Raw genomic sequence first — 16361 nt, forward strand, 5'->3', positions numbered from 1 at the left:
ATACTCTTACCATTGGCTCTGGCACTATTGTAGAGTGCTTGTAGCTTAATGAAAATGTTATTCTTGCTTTATGTGTTTGGCAGGCTTCCATTTAAGATTTTTCTTATATATTTATTATTGAACAGATCAAGAAAGCCAAACAGTTGATAGGGATGTATGGCGTGAGCTTGCCCTAGAGAATCAATAAGGCTTCTCTAATGGTGATGGTACTCTACTCAGATCACTTGCATTACAAGTATAGATAGTAATCTTTCCTGTTGTCTTGTCTGTATACTGGATCTGAGATATCAGTGCTCCGTATTATGTACATATGTTTGGTTATTGCTTAATCCATAGAGAATTGTTAGACTAAGGATAATGATGAACAGAGCTGATTCTTTTGAGATGCTTATTAGATAAAAGATACCATCAATGAACCTTAACAAGCAAGTTCATTTATCTTCGTTCTTTTCTGATGAAATCATGAAATTTATGTATTTGGTTTCAATGTAGATGTGCAAGTCGAGCAGTTTTATGTACCTGAAAGGACCCTCCCAAAACACACCTAGTAGTCAGGTTTTGGCACATATTTAAGTTCCTGTGAGTATAGTTTTAAATATCCCCGACATGATAGATACATCAGGTGATATATCCTTTTATTAGTCTTGCTGCAAAATGATATGGTCTCAATATCCTTTATTAATTTTTTTTTTTCAATTTTTGGGCTATATAACATGATTTTCCCTATATTTCAATTGACTTTTTGGCCTAAAGAAACAGCTGAAATATTGTAATGTTGGTTTGGACTTTTATTTGTTATAAATGTTGGTTTTGACTTATGATTCAGTTGAGGTCTAAAAACCAAACGATAAACAAATATCTGCTTATGTAAATAACCAGAAAGAAGAATCAGGGCTCAATTGAGACCAAATGCTTCTACAAAAGATATCATCTTTCTCCATAACTCCATCATATGGACATTTATGAATTATCTATTCATATTATCTGATATGACACCTGATATTTAGGAAATATCTTTGATATATCCCCAATATCCGTCATCGGATATTGGATTTGTTCCGTTTGATATATCCCCGATATTTGACATTTAAAACACTGTATGCGAGGTATGAGAATAATTTCAAAGTCAAATTATTAAAAATTGGGCTAGGTATCCGAAAGGTGATTTAAAACCTTGATCAAAACTGAATGTGATCCACTTACGCCTAATCCATGTTTTGCCCAAGCATTTTTGTCAGTCAAAACATTACTAAATGTAATGAATTTTTACCATTTCAAAACCACAAGGATTTCGAAGTTATTTGAATATGTAACGATTATGTCAAACTAGAATTAGTTTCTCCTGTCCTATGATGCACGGATACGGATACAGGACACGGATACGACACGGACACGGATTATGTCAAACTAGAACATAGTTTCTCCTGTCTGCAAACAATGAATCGCCAAAAATAGATTAAAATTTTAATTACCTTTTGACAATTTTGTTACTTAGTTGAACCAAGTCCATGATATCTAATATATATGCACTGAAAACTTATTTGGGAATCCGGAGTTTAGATCTCTGGCATGTGTGCTTGTTACAATATCTGGCTCATAGAACACACCTTCTAAGGTGCGTTGGGTTCCAGTGTGGGTTTTTTTCCATGCCCGATGAGGTTGGATTGGGTATGAATGTGTTTGTTTATAATTTATTTTTGTGCGTGTGTAACCTTCCAGGCCTTTTTGGAACCTCTCTTCTACTAACCTTCTTGTTGGTCATTTGCATAGGAAAGTGCTCGTTCTGACACTATTCTTAATAATCACTCAAAGGCGGTGCAACTGAGAGAAATAATCTCGCAGCAGATAAACTATAATAACCTTTAAAGGCACGTGTGCTCACTAGCATTTTTTGAAGATATGCTTAATCAGTCAATAAAATGGATGCAATTCAGAGAAATAATCTCACAATAAATAAAACTGTGATGACTTACGGAGAAAAATGCATATCTTAGGTTACACTAACTGGTTCCTTAATCCTTATTATCCTCATCATATATCATAATTTGTCTGTCATGAGAGATCTTGGTGACTTTTTCCGACAGGCATTTTGGGAATTTCATCGAAAAACCTTTTGAAGAATGATCATTTTAACTAAAGATTTTCTTGTAAGAGTCTAACCAAGATGGTTAAAGGGGAGAAGTGCTTGTTCAATGCTATATTCTTATATAAGGTAACTATGAGATTGACGGAGAAATTTAAAGAGAAAAATGCATGAATGATAATTGTGTGTTTAAGACAAACAGTCATCTCTTTGCATTTAAATGGAAGCAATTTGAGATTTAGAAATATTTTTACGTGATTTATTGTGAATCTCCAAGGTTACCCAAGGTTTAGTATTAAAAAGGAATGAGAAGAAAGAAATAATGATGAAACCTATTAGTTCTTAGATTTGGTTGATTGCATTTCCTAGTATATCATCATTCTCTCTGAATAATTCTAAGTATGCTCGAATTTATTAACGAAATTTATAAATATCCTTACCAATCTGATGAACTTTGTAACATCAAGATAAAAAACAACATAAATTGATATCAAGAATCTGAGAGTCAGTAATGGAGAACTATTCTCTTATGCTTTCGCAATTAATGGGGGATTCTGCCTGGGGGAAGGAGTTGAGTCAGGTTCTTAGTCGTCGTTGCATCTCCAAAACAAACATCAATAACAATTTTCATGTTGTGGGATGACAAAGATTGCTGATGCCTTTTCAACTTCGAAACATCGATTATTTGCTCTTATTGAGACTGCAAAAATGATTGTCGTCATTGTGCCTCCAAACGATTGCTAGCATCTTTTTGTTGTTTCACAATAGAAGATATGACCATTGTTTCTCGTTGTTCTGCAATGACAAAGATTGTTGCCGTAAGTAGAGGCGTAGAAATAATCAGTAGTTTCTGATTGTTGCCGATCTGAAACCTGAGTCGACTCCTAGCCCCATATGTTGAATCCCCCATTGCTTGCGAAGGCAGAAGAGAATAATTTTAGATTACTCACTCTCTGAAACTTGATATCAATGTATATGTATATTTTATCTTGATGGTACAAAGTTCATTAGATTAGTACAGATATTCATTTTGTTAGTAAGTCCAAGTATACTTAGGATTACTTGAGAGGATGATGATACAGTAGGTTTCGATTAAGAGACATGCAGTTAGCCAAATGGCCGAAATCTAAGAACTAACAAGTTTTATTATTATTCTTCTTTCTTCCCAATCCTTTTTGTAGTAAATCTTGGTCAACCTGGGATTGTTCACAATCAATCACGTAAACATGTTTCTAAAATCTCAAATTACTTCCACTTTAATGCAAAGAGATGACTGTTTGAGGCATAATTTGGAGAAAGATTCTGTTAAATACTTGCATCATATAAAACATAACAGAGAAAAGTGGAGAAGTGCTCGTTAAATACTGTATGATTATAAGATACTTATGAAATTGAAGGAAAAATTTATAGTAAGATTATATGTTAAGGGCATTGAGGACCTAAGAATCACTTGGGCATATATTAGATAACTTGAAATTGCTGAGATGGATGACTGGGCATATACTAAAACAAGACATGATCAGTGAATGAATCCATAAGAAGTTATAGGTAGCTTCAATAAAGAATCGAAGTCAGATGAGATAATTTATTAAGATGGTTTTAGCATGTGCTAATTAGCTGGATGAAAACTTCAATATATAATGTATGTTTCAGCGTGATCTAGGTTGCAAATTTTGGATTGCATTTGGATCCCCCAAACTATGCATTATTGGGCTTACACCTGAACCTAGGTTGGTTAGGCTGAACTCAGAAATATATCGAGCCTAATCAAAACCCAATCCAAGTCCTACATGCTCCAACTCAACATATTAATATAGATAAAGTATTTGTTATATGTAATATACACAGAAAGATGCATTAGGTTGTACTTTGTGGATTATTTATACTATTGGGCATCTCACAGACTTGGAGCTTAGGATTTGATGACGAGCTTTGAATTTTAATTGCTATTTAAAAGTTCTAATAGATGTGTAAGCTGACTTAATCTTCTCATCCTAATCAACCATACTCACTTCCAACCTGAGCCAACCCAATCAAAGCAAGAATCAGCCAGGTGTAGGTTTTGATTTGGAAAAATCCCAACAAAAGAAGGGTCAGGCTAGGGTTTCGGGTTTGCCTCCGACTCGACCCAACCCACTTGATCTGCACCTGTTGCCCAGGGTTGCACCTAGTTTTATAATAGAGTGACCTACAATTCTGACATGTTGAACTCCCTATCATACTAGTAGATAATCCTCTGAAGTTGTGTTCCTAACTTCCTTGCATGTTTGAACAGCTTCTGAACCTAGACTTTCCACTGGGAAATGTGTTATTATTTGCTTATACTGGAGACATTAAGCAGATTATTGGAGAAAGGTAGAGTAATAATATGAGTAAATGCTAAGATAACCACAGTATACTGTGCATAAATAGCTTTTCTAGTCAGGTTATTCTACATTAAATTAAGTATGTGTATGTGTCTTGGTTAGCTTATGACTGAGCTTTTAATTGCTAAGTTGTATTACAAAATGACTGTCAGCTTTTAATATTATGTCCTAATATCCAAAGTTCTTCTATGACAAGTATGAAAGACTAAAGCTTTGTATGACATTCAATTTGTTTAATGGATCCACCTCATAATAGCTATCTCACTTTATTTTTACAGCATTCAATTCTGAGGTAAAATTTGCAAATAACACCTGTCCGCTTTAAGGACCCATGCAGATAATACCTTCTTCTACTTCTTCGGGTCACAATTTATCCTGTCAAAATTCTATACAACATGGTATCAATGAAAGATTTTCTAAATGGTCCTTGCATGTTAGATGAAGTAATGATTAAATTATTAGAGGGATGCTGATAAGGAATTTAAGGGAATAATTAACTTAAATACATCACGTGCCACAATGTCACTGGGTGTAAGGGCTTCAGTAATTCTGTACTCTTGCCTCCGATTTCCTGCCTTCAGTAATGTCTGTGTTTTTTGTTTTATTATTTATTTAGTTTTATTTTTATTTATTTATTTATTATTTTTTTGGCGGTTGGTGTCTGGAAAAACAAGAATGGTGGTAAGGGTCAATCATTCACCCCATTACTAATTTTGTTTGTGGTTCTTGTCTCATTTCAGATGCTGTCCTGTTCTTATTCCTGTAATAGGGTCTTGAATTAGAATCTTTTGTTTTCACATCAAACTTTCATGGATGTGTTTATGGACTTTTTTTTTCCCTTCAAGGAAGAACCTATTGTCTTCAGGAAGTATTCCCTTTGTATTCAAATGTAGTTGCTATGTATCAATCTTTCAAATTCATAATCGTTGAAAAGGACATACAAGTACATCATGTATCCAGCTACAGATAATTTTCTGGTCATGTACGGCTGTACGTTTGCGTCCGTTGAAAGAATCATCTCACCAGTATATATATAAAAAGGGCATATGGGTATATCTTCCAAGTATTTATAATAATGATGGTTATCTTCTAAATTTTAGAAGTATATACTAAACTATATGGTACATTTTTTTAATCGGGTGATGTTGTGATGAGAATAATTTAACTTGTCAAAGACAGTAGGTTTGCATCAGATTGGAAGTTCATGGTCAACATTAACTTGTGGATGAACAGAGCAGGAGCTTTATCTTGGAAGACCGATTTTCTCCGCAAATAAATCCATATTTGATTCTTCATTTGTATATTGTCTGTTTTCTTTTTGTTTTGTTTTTCTCTAGGTGGTTGTATTTCAATTAATATTTATTTAACCTGTGCATTAACAAGAAACTGGTTAGGTTGGTAGGATACCATGTATCCTTCCCTCATAAGAATGTCTGGCCTGCAATCTTCAATAATTTAGTATCCCCACAAGATTCTCTTAGGTTGCCTTGTATACATGCCACTCTTTCAAATCTTACCTTTTCTACACCATTTGCAGCTTGCCCTTCAAATTTCTCATTTACTGAATTGTTAGCAATAATCATATAATGCCTTATCTATATCTATACTGCATATAAAAGAGGATTGCCTTGTCAAAACTTTTGATTTCCATTTTTACCCGTTTGATAATTCTCAAATATGCCATTGGTTGTAATTAATCATTCACTAATTATATATCACCTCTTATTAATTATACATTTCCTCGCTTTTTTGAAACCTTTGCTCACACTATTAATTTATTATTTAAGTATGTTATTTCATAGAAAATTCGTAATTTATCCCTAATTTATTTTCACATAATATTAAAAATTCTAGAAAAAAATAAAAATAAGAAAAATTCATTAGGCTTATGCTTTGTGCCGTAGGATTTCACCTCGTATGGTGGACTACCTGTAACCTTCCATCTTACTAGCCTTTTAAAAGTATGATAATAGTATAAAAAATAATTCGTAATCGTATAATGATCTTAATAGTGTTTTTAAATTAATAAATTATACTATAATTTAATAATTAAACAATTTAGTAAATTATTTACTAATAGTATAATAAACTAATTATTAAATTAAAATGTAGTTACTAATAGTGTTATAAGTATGTTATGTATAAAATTATTATATTTAAAAGAGAAGAATTTATTTAATATATGATAATTATTTTAATAAATTATGACTAAATTATAATAATTATCCAAACTATAATAATTAATCATACAGTTCTCTATACATAATTTATTTAATATATGATAATTAGTTTAATAAATTATGAATAAATAATAATTATCCAAACTATAATAATTAATCATACAGTTCTTTATACATAGTTTTATCGTATAATTTATTCACTTAAACAAAATTGTAATTGTTCATAATTTATGTTACTACGCAAGTCATTTTTTTATTTTGCAACCAACAAAAAAACATAAAACAAATCTCTCGTGCAAAGCATGTGCACTATACTAGTTTATACTAAAATCTTTGAAACGCTGTAATTAACAACAGCGTACATCAAATGACCTAAAGATGTGGGTAGTTTAGGCGCACTGAAAGAAAGGAATTACAGTAGGTGTTTGAATCATTTTGGAATATATTCAGTCACCAAGATGAACGTGAGATTCTGAGTCTATTGCCCATAAATTAAAGTACATGTAATGTGTTATATTGTAGAAGACAAACAACAGCTTGAACTTTCTGCTTCTTATATGTCATGCTTTATTTGGAAATTTAGATTGTCGGCTAGTCATAAATATTCAGCTATCCATAAGTGGAGTTTGCCTGTTTGTCATTTTCTTTTTAAAAAAATAAGCTTTGCTACAGGGACCCAAAAAATAGGACCAATAGAGGGGACAAGTGAAGTGTCCCCCTCCTATTGGATAATGAGTTGGTCATCATTAATGATGGCCAACTCATTATTCAATAGGAGGGGGACACCTCACTTGTCCCCCCTATTGGTCCCATATTTTGGGTCCTCAAGGATTTTTTTCAAAAAAATTTAGATTGTCGGCTAGTCATAAATATTCAGCTATCCATAAGTGGGGATTGGCTATTACGTATTTAATTTATGTGAAATATCTTCTGCCTAAATGGAAATCTGTGGATATTTTGATTTTATTGTTTGTTTCCTTATTAGACACTTAATCATGCTGAATTCTTTACTTTGAATTACAGGTACTCAAAACATTAGCAGTTTTGTTGTCAAGATGTTACAGACAGTTTAACAAGAAAGCTCAGTCTGTAGGCTGTCGATTTATAGGTATGAAAACTTGCCATTTTTATTTTTCACACTGCCTGAAAGTATGATCTGTCTGTTCCAAATTGGTTGTGTTTCAAACCAACCTCTCTGCTTGTAATTTTCTTTTGAGCTAGTGGAAAGCAATCTCCTTGAGTTTACTTCTAGTTGATTTGGTCTCTGTTTTATGATATTCCTAGATCCCTGCTTCTGGCCTTATCAAGGCGAAATATAATTTTTGTTGTTGGAGCTAGTTAGACTTACGATTAAATCCTGATTCCCTTTTTTTTAAGAAAACAGTAGGGCGTGAAACTCAACGAAGTAAATATTTATTATTAACTGCAATATGTAATTCAAACATCATACAAAAATTTGTAGAGAATTTACTTTTAACACAATGATAAAGACTATTGCATGCCGCTGACATTTGCATTTACAGTCTCAATGAACCGAATATCCCCTTAGATTTTTGCTTGTTCAACCACTCACACTAGCATCTAATGATGGCTCCCAATCCAATTAATGTGAGATTGATAGAGTATCTTTAGTTGTTGTGGATTCCTTCAGAATAATATTATGCAGGAGATTGCATGCTTCCTAGCATTCTATTAAGCATTGCTTGTTAGCTTTATTATGTGGGCAGAATACATTGGCTATTAACTTGCATTAACTGGAACACACCACGAGTTAAAGGCAGTTATTTCATATTCATGAAGAAGGAATGAGTGTATATATTTACTAATGTTTATATGCTAAAGAATTTATTTATCGGCATAAATAAAGTACCCACTCCAACAAAATATCATCCTGATGGTGACAAACACAAACAAATATGTTTTGGTTAGGTGAAGCGTGACATTCAAAAATTTCTAAAGAATATAATATAATGCTTTGGCTAAAATGACAACATCAGTAATGTCATGCTGTTGTCATATCTCCCTTGTGAAGGCACTGCATAGAAATCTTCTTTAGCTAGATTTTTGACGCAAAATCCGCCTCTTTAAATTGTATATTTTATGTGTGACAAGCTGTTGTCTGGTAGGTAAAAGTTTATGAAACCTACTAAATTGGCCAAGAATATACTTGTATATAGAAAACGCAAGGTTTTCTTGTGTTTGGTATAGGATCAATTTAAAGGCTAAAGTGTTGGGGGAGCATAGAACAAACATTGTGTTAGGTTATGAATATATATAATGCCTCTGTTTTAATTAGGAAACTTTATGCTCTCATGTATCTGCTGCCTAATGCAGCAAATTTTCAGAAGATTAGTGATAACTATACTACTATTTCAGCGCAATCTCTACGTTACAAGACATTACAGGAGAGAAAAAGCTTGGGTATATTCTCGTTAATTTTTTTAAAAATTAATTACTCATCAAAGGAGCCATACTTCAGTTCTCACCCTTGTAGTGTAGAAGTTATATAGTTATCATTATTCTTTGTGGAAAGGTTGTAGTAAACATTGCGTGCAGATTGAATATAATAAATGCCAGAAAGCATTTATACCAAAATATCAGAGGGAAGCGACGAATATGAACTTCAGATTCATAGGCCTCTTTTGAGCATGGAGACGGATACCGGTATTTAGGACAGTAGAGAGATTTTTCCCATGTGCGGCTCAACTAAATATTGCATGGTGTATAAAGCAAGTATAGAAAGTGCTTTTTGAGTCATTGATCCCCAAATCTCATCTATTTTGAAATAAGTCTCTCAAAACTTGATATTATGTCCCTCGAAACTTGTTGGTTATTCCAAAGTAGTCTCTCTAGTTTAGATCTTTTATTTTATCCACAAAATGAGGCAATAGTAGTTAATTTTTGTTGGAAATTGAGGTAAAATCTGGAATGAAGCAAGGAATTAGATGTGCTGTATTTTTTTTTAAAACTTTTTTCAGTTAACTGCTGTGCATTATAGAAACGCTGTGCTTAAAGCAATATTTGGCCTACTCCGATGCAAGGATCCCAAGGCCAAACTGCTTCCAGGAACAGCAGTGGCTTAAAGCAATATTTGGCCTACTCCGATGCAAGGATCCCAAGGCCAAACTGCTTCCAGGAACAGCAGTGTAATACTCTGGTGTGCACCAACCCAGTAAGGCCAAACTGCTTCCAGGAACAGCAGTGTAATACTCTGGTGTGCACCAACCCAGTATTGTCAAGATCTTCTCGATCTATAAGACCTTTTGGTCAAGGCAAAAGATCTCCTCGATCTCAGAACCTTACGGTGCAAAACCTTTCGGTTTAAGACAAGTTCCTGTGGGCACAAGTTCCTGCAGCAGCAGTACAACAACAACAACGTCGGGATCGACGTTCATATTCCAGCACGCGACGCTCGTGTTCCACGTTCGTGTTCCACGCTCGCGAGAGGATTTTCAGCTTTTCAGCCAATGACCAAGAGCTGTCTAAGGGCGCTATTTATAGGCCTCTAAGGCCAGCTCAAGAGTCACAAGCAATTAATGTGACTGTTATAATTCTTAATGGCAATTAAGATTGTAACATCAATGTATTAAATTGCTCTTAATGCTGTTGTAATCGCTGCATGCATTAACTCCTGAATACGAGGCAATCAATAAACGCGTTGCTACGAAACGCGAGGGTCACGTCTCAACAAATCAGACGAACCTCGTTTGACAAACGAGCGTCGTCAAACAGGTGAACCCCGTATGACAGACGAACCTCGTCGAACGAGCGAACATAGTCAAGTAGGCAAACCTCGCATGACATACGAACCTCGTCGATCAAGCGAACCTCGTCGATCAAGCGAACCTCGTCAAACAAGCGAACCTCGTATGACAGACGAACCTCTTATGACAAAAGAATCTTGTCGAACGAGCGAACATAGTCAAACATGCGAACCTCGTCGATTGAGCGAACCTCGTCAAACTACGAGAACGCTAGGGTCATCCTCGTGCGAATACGTAGCTCGTCCGCATGCTGCGAAGCAGCTTGCGAGCACCTAACAAAGCGCCTCAGCTCGATTAGCCCCGATCCCCGGCCCTTTGGCCCACGGTCCACGGCCCATTCGAACTTATGAGAGATTAATTCAAATAAAACACTTCTCAGCTTGCCGTTGGCAAGCCTCGAACAAGGGACCTTTTGAAATACCAAAACTTTAACTTTCCACTAGGCTACAAAGCATTTATGAAAAGTACTTGTAGTTAATATATATATATAATTTGAAAACTCATTTTGGAAAGCTATTTTTGACCAAAAAATCCAACAATTTTTCATTTATACCACTGACAAAGGCAACAACTTCTAAACCCATCAATTCAGGGGATTAATTTTATAAGTCCCTCCATAATAATAATAATAATAATAATAATAATAATAATAATAATAATAATAAATAAATAAATAAATAAAATTCTATATGCTCTTAGTTGCATTTTTTCTTTCACATAAACACATCTTTAAAATAAGGAGAAAATACAAAAGCCACCTTTTAAAGTTCAATTAATATAGAAAACACCTCTAAAGCAGGTTCCATTATAATTAATCACTTTGATCTATTTTCAAGTTAATTTTTTATTGAATTTTCTAAAATACCCTAAAAAATGCGCTAAGAAAATGTAAAGTTCGGTTAAGATGATATGTCTTGTTTTCGGCACGTGTACTTTAAGAGTATTTTGGAAATTTAGATTGAAATTTCATCAAAAGTAACTCAACATGGTTGATTGCAACCTGAATGCCCTTTAATGACGGTTTCTTTTTTAATTGAACCTTAAATGTGTTTTTTTATATTTTTACCTTATTTTAAGCCTGGTTTTTGTTAAAAATAGCCCTATTTTATAAGATAAAGTTTTGGGACTGTTATTTTTAAACAGATGAATTTTTCTTTCTTTTTTTTTTATGGAAAAAAATTCATCTGTTTAGAAATAATAGTCCCGATATCCTGTTATTTCTAAACAGATGAAATTTGGGGACCAATATCCTATTTTATCCACTATTTAAATGCTAATTGGCTCATTCATGTCTTGATCCAGAAGGATCAGTGAAAGGGGACACTCATTAAAATAAATAAATAAAGAGAGAGAGAGAGAGAGAGAAGGTAAGAGGAAGAAACTAAATGTGGGTTGGTGTAGACTGGACTCGCTAGTCTCTCAATGTTAGGTGAGCAAAAGGCCTACTAACTTGAGGAATATATCTTTTAGCGTTTCTAATCCCTAATAAATGCTAAAAATTATCAATATCATGGTTATCCTTTACTTATGTCAGGCAAAGTCCTAGGTATTTTCTATATTATTATGTATTAAGTTGCATTAATAGGCATACCCACTTTCAGTGGCGGATCTACAACATTTTTTGTGGTGGTTCAAAATATACACTAAATTTTTTTCTCAAATAATAGCAGGTGGGAAAAAAATGAAGGAAGGGTTATTAAAGAGAAAAACAATCATTTTTAAACAATGATTTGACTTATATATATAAGAAACAATAATATTTATAGAAGGCCTTAAAGAGGTAGACAGAACAAATGGATAAAATGAAAGGAAAAGAAGAAGAAGAAGAAGAATAGAGGGGAGGTAAAAGGAAAGAAGCCTAAAAGAGAAATTTTCGAAGGCTGGATGGTTTGAACTCCAGACCTCTTACAAAATGTTACCAACTGCAATACCACTAGGCTATAGAGAACTTTTGTATGAGGTGGTTCAAGTGAACCACTTTGAACAAGGGTGGGTCCGCCACTGCCCACTTTGGTGGGAAAATCAAATTAGACTTGATTTAATAAAGGGGGGAGAGGTTCTAATAAAAACCTCATTAGCCTAAAAACTAAAAACGTCCTTCATCCAATGGCTAGGATTCAGTCAAACAGTCAACAGACGCATGTATTAATTACCTCATTAAACACATGCATTAATTACATCAACACAGTGAATCCGGATCCACTGCAGTGATTCGAGATACGTTGAGGTAGTGAATCTGGATTCATTGCGTTGAGGTAATTAATGAGGTAATTAATGCATATGTCTGTTAATTGTTTGACTGAATCCCAGCCATTGGATTTATCTAGATCCAATGGATGAAGGAGGTTTTTAGTTTTTAGGCTAAGGAGGTTTTTATTAGAACCTCCTTAGCGTAGGTCAACAGAAAACTATGTTGTTCTGATATGAAAGTTGCAATCACATTAGATTAGATAATAGTACGCATTTTACATAGATGATTATACTTGTGTGGTATGTTTTTTTTGTCATAAATGTAGTGCTTTTTTTTGGGTGACAAAGGAAAACTCGGTTTAGGGGTAACAAAGGAAAATCTATTTTCAATATTTCCTTAAACGCTAATACGGCGCTTATATGTCATCTTTATTTCTTAAATGTTTGCCCAACCCTTAAGGCTCGGAAGTAGCCTGAAAGTAGATGAAATATGTATTAATTAGAAAATAAATAAATTTTTTTATTAATATCTCCTTTAATAGTTACTTCCTAACAATTTTTCATTGCTATACAAACAGAAAAAAGGCATTGATCAATAAGAAGTATCATTTCCACTACTTCAAAAAAATATGCGAAACTTTTATTATTTTTTACTTCATAATTTTAAAAGTTATTTCTATGATCTATTTACTATTTCCGGTATTTTTGTCAAACCAAACAGACCCTAAAAGGGGACTACGTCTCGTGCTTCCTTCAAAGAAACCTCAAATCCTAATCTTGGAAAACCCTCGAGAAATGACGTTTAATATCTTTCAAGATATTAATCAGTAATTGATGGATTCCATGTGATGATCTTTTAAACTTTAATGAGATAAAACAGTCCCAATTGGGGGACTAGTTAAATCTATCATACATACAATTTGAAAAGAACGGAAAAACAAATGTTTAAAAAAAAATGCAGTTTTCTTCTCTGCATCGAGAGGCAGTCTTGTCTCATCTTTTCCTCTCAATCTGCATGTATATACTTTTTATACACAACTTATTTCTAATCTTTATTTTAACTTCTTATGCTTTCACACTTGGATGTGTAACTCCCTAGCACCCGTACAAACCCCGCAATCTCGGCCAGACCCGTTAAGGCCGCCTTTACTTTCGGATCCGACCCGCATCCTTCCAGATCCAAAACGAAGACATAATCCAACTTGACAGCCTTTCCAGTCTCCTTCTCTACGGTCCTTATCGGGTTTGCCCGGTTAGGCCGGTGTTCGACGCGTGTAACCCGAACCCCTCGTACCTCAAATATCCACATCGCCCGGAAAAGATCCGAAACTCCGCTATCTAGGGTAAACGCCACCGTAGTCTTTCGGGTTTCCCCGGGTCGGATCGCAGAACCCGAACCGAGACCCAGCTGTAAATAACGGTTGAAATTAACTGTCGGATCCTGGAAATTGTGCTCTAGAACCTGCAGCCCAAACTCCCCAGCTGCCACCTTGCTTCCGATCACCGCCGTGGTGTCTCCGATCCCGTTCTCCGCCACGAATTTCGCAGCGTCAGCAGCGCTGTCGACCTCGTCGATTTCAACGTTCAGTTCCTCGAGCCGGCGTTTACAGTGGCTGAGAGCCTGCGGGTGGCTAACTACTCTCCTGACCCCGGAAATTTTCACGCCGGGTAGAGAGAGGAGACAGTGGTTAACGGGGAGGACTAATTCTCCGACGATGTTCACATCCTCGTGTCGAAGCAACAGATCAAGATTCCGGTCGATGGGCCCGTCGACGGAGTTCTCCGCCGGGACGACAGCGCGATCAGCGGAGAAATCCTCCAGCGCCGAGAACGCGTCCTCCATGTTTTCACATGGGAAGGAGTCGAACGAGGCACGGACGTTGAACGCGCTGCCGGCCAGCGGCCTCTTGGCAGTAGGAGCCGAGGCCGCCCTGGTACGCGACGCGCAGCCGCGGCGGCGGTGGCAGGAGAGGGCGACAAATCGCGACGGCGGAAGGCCGCCGGGGACGGTGGCGCGGCGGAAGAGGCCGCTCGAGCTCCTCGACGGGTTATGTCAAGGCCGAAGCGCCGGCGGGTCTCCTCGCCAGTGAGGAGACGAGACGGTGGTTCTATTTTTGATGCCTCCTTTTGGGTTGTTTTTGCTTTCAGGATTGCTGAGACTGAGGGAGGGTTTCTGTGGCGTGGTGCTCTTGCCTTGCAAAGTTGCAAGGCAGGAGAGCGTGAGATGATTTGTGGGTAATCTAAGTGCCATTCAGAAACCTTTTTTTTTTTATAATTTCTTTCAGCTTTTGTTTTTTTTTTTGGGGTTCTGTTTTTAGGCGCAGAGATTGTGTTGTGAACCGATCTCTGGCTAATTTTTTGAGAGGGGGAGAGGGGTGTTTATATATGAGAGGTTTCCGTTTGTCTGTGCGTGGGTACGTGGGTGGGTGGGTGGGTGGGCGGGATGGCGGGTAGGGCATGGGGTTGGGGAGTAGCGAAGCGCGGAGCGCGGTGTGAGTCTTTTCTTGGGTTGAACGTGGCAACTCAATCATTGTTCAAACATCAATTTCTTTTCTTTTTTCGGTTTTGTTTTGTTTATAAGCACGGAGTACTACACTGATTTACTTTCAGATCCAGCCACTTTTTAAAATTATTCTTAAACTTAAAGTACCGTATTGAACCTTAGTGCAATTGTAAGAGTTGTCGCGGTAAGAGTTGTCGCGGTGTGATCTAGAGATCACAAACTTGCGTCGACGAAGCAGGCTCTTGAAAAAGAATGCAAGATAAGTCTGTGTATTATACATTCGATCAAAATGGTCTGATCACTTTTGCGGATTCCGTGGGAACTATGGGAGAGTCCAAGAATGATTGATAGTTGACGGGCCCAAAAACAAGTCAAGATAAAACTTTGGGCTTATAAGCAAAGCTCCCCCTTTTCCTTTCGTTGGGTTATAGCTTGCCTTCTGTGTTGGTTTTGTTCTGGAGTGGTGGTGCTGTTCATCGCTTGCCCAAGTAAGCGGGCCAGCTACTGAGCGACTGAGTCGCGGCTGGGAGGTTGTGGTTCGGTTCTTTCGTGGGTCCCGTGCTGATGTGGGCTCTTACCTGGCTGCCCAGCCAATAAGGTGTTGCCATGTCAGCATGGAGGTAGGTGGTGAAAGACAACGCCAGACCCCTCCCCATTACTGCTCGTTGATAAAAAGTGCTTCGCCATAATTGAGTTTGCTGATTGTTTCCGGAAAATTCTATGGAGATTCTGATAAAATCACAAAGTTCCGGTAAATTACTATTAAGTTTGGTAATTAAGAGGGTAAATTGTAGATGAGAAATCGGCGTAAACTTGAGGGGCTCACTTGCTATTTATTTCTTTTTATCTCTCTTATATTTTAGTGAGCGCCCGTAATATGGAAAAAATCGATTGTAGATAATACTTCTCATCAATGTCTAATGTTAGTAATAGCATTAGTCATATCCTAATTTATTTGTTTGCGCTTGTAGAGGAGCAATCTGTGATTTATTCTTGTCAAAAATATCAATTGATCAAGAGATGGTAAGAGCCAACAACGAGTGACTAACTGCAGTGCACCCTTTACGGAACTTTGATAATTCAATGTGTTAATATTAATTGGAAAATCCCAACTAGGTTAGTATGAAAACTACGACTTTGAGGGGGAAATAAAAAATTTAAAAAAAAAAAAACCAGCAGTCGCTTTAGATATTAAAGTGACATTAACTTTTTATTATAAGGTTGTTAGGGTGTTATTGCACTCATATTTTGCCTACGAACGTCATTGGACAGGAC

General features: G+C 36.1%; 1 protein-coding gene and 1 long non-coding RNA gene across 3 annotated transcripts; one reads left to right on the plus strand and one right to left on the minus strand.

Moving 5' to 3' along the window:
- Positions 186-7880, plus strand: LOC109850087. 2 transcript variants are annotated; one of them, XR_002249331.1, is made up of 3 exons: positions 186-200; positions 493-555; positions 7653-7880. It is a non-coding gene; the product is annotated as an uncharacterized LOC109850087 (long non-coding RNA). The 2 variants fall into 2 exon arrangements; XR_002249330.1 differs by having other exon boundaries at positions 187-206.
- On the minus strand, positions 13433-14465 carry LOC109850743 (arogenate dehydratase/prephenate dehydratase 6, chloroplastic-like). Its single transcript, XM_020420808.1, has one exon. It carries the CDS (start codon positions 14424-14426, stop codon positions 13641-13643), a length of 786 nt encoding a protein of 261 aa, XP_020276397.1. The 5' UTR covers positions 14427-14465; the 3' UTR covers positions 13433-13640.

This window comes from Asparagus officinalis, chromosome 7 (genome assembly GCF_001876935.1).
Source record: "Asparagus officinalis chromosome 7, Aspof.V1, whole genome shotgun sequence".
Classification (NCBI taxonomy): Eukaryota; Viridiplantae; Streptophyta; class Magnoliopsida; order Asparagales; family Asparagaceae; genus Asparagus; species Asparagus officinalis.

Coding starts and splice junctions, on each gene's coding strand:
- LOC109850743 (XM_020420808.1), bottom strand. CDS start 14,426: ATGGAGGACGCGTTCTCGGCGCTGGAGGATTTCTCCGCTGATCGCGCT.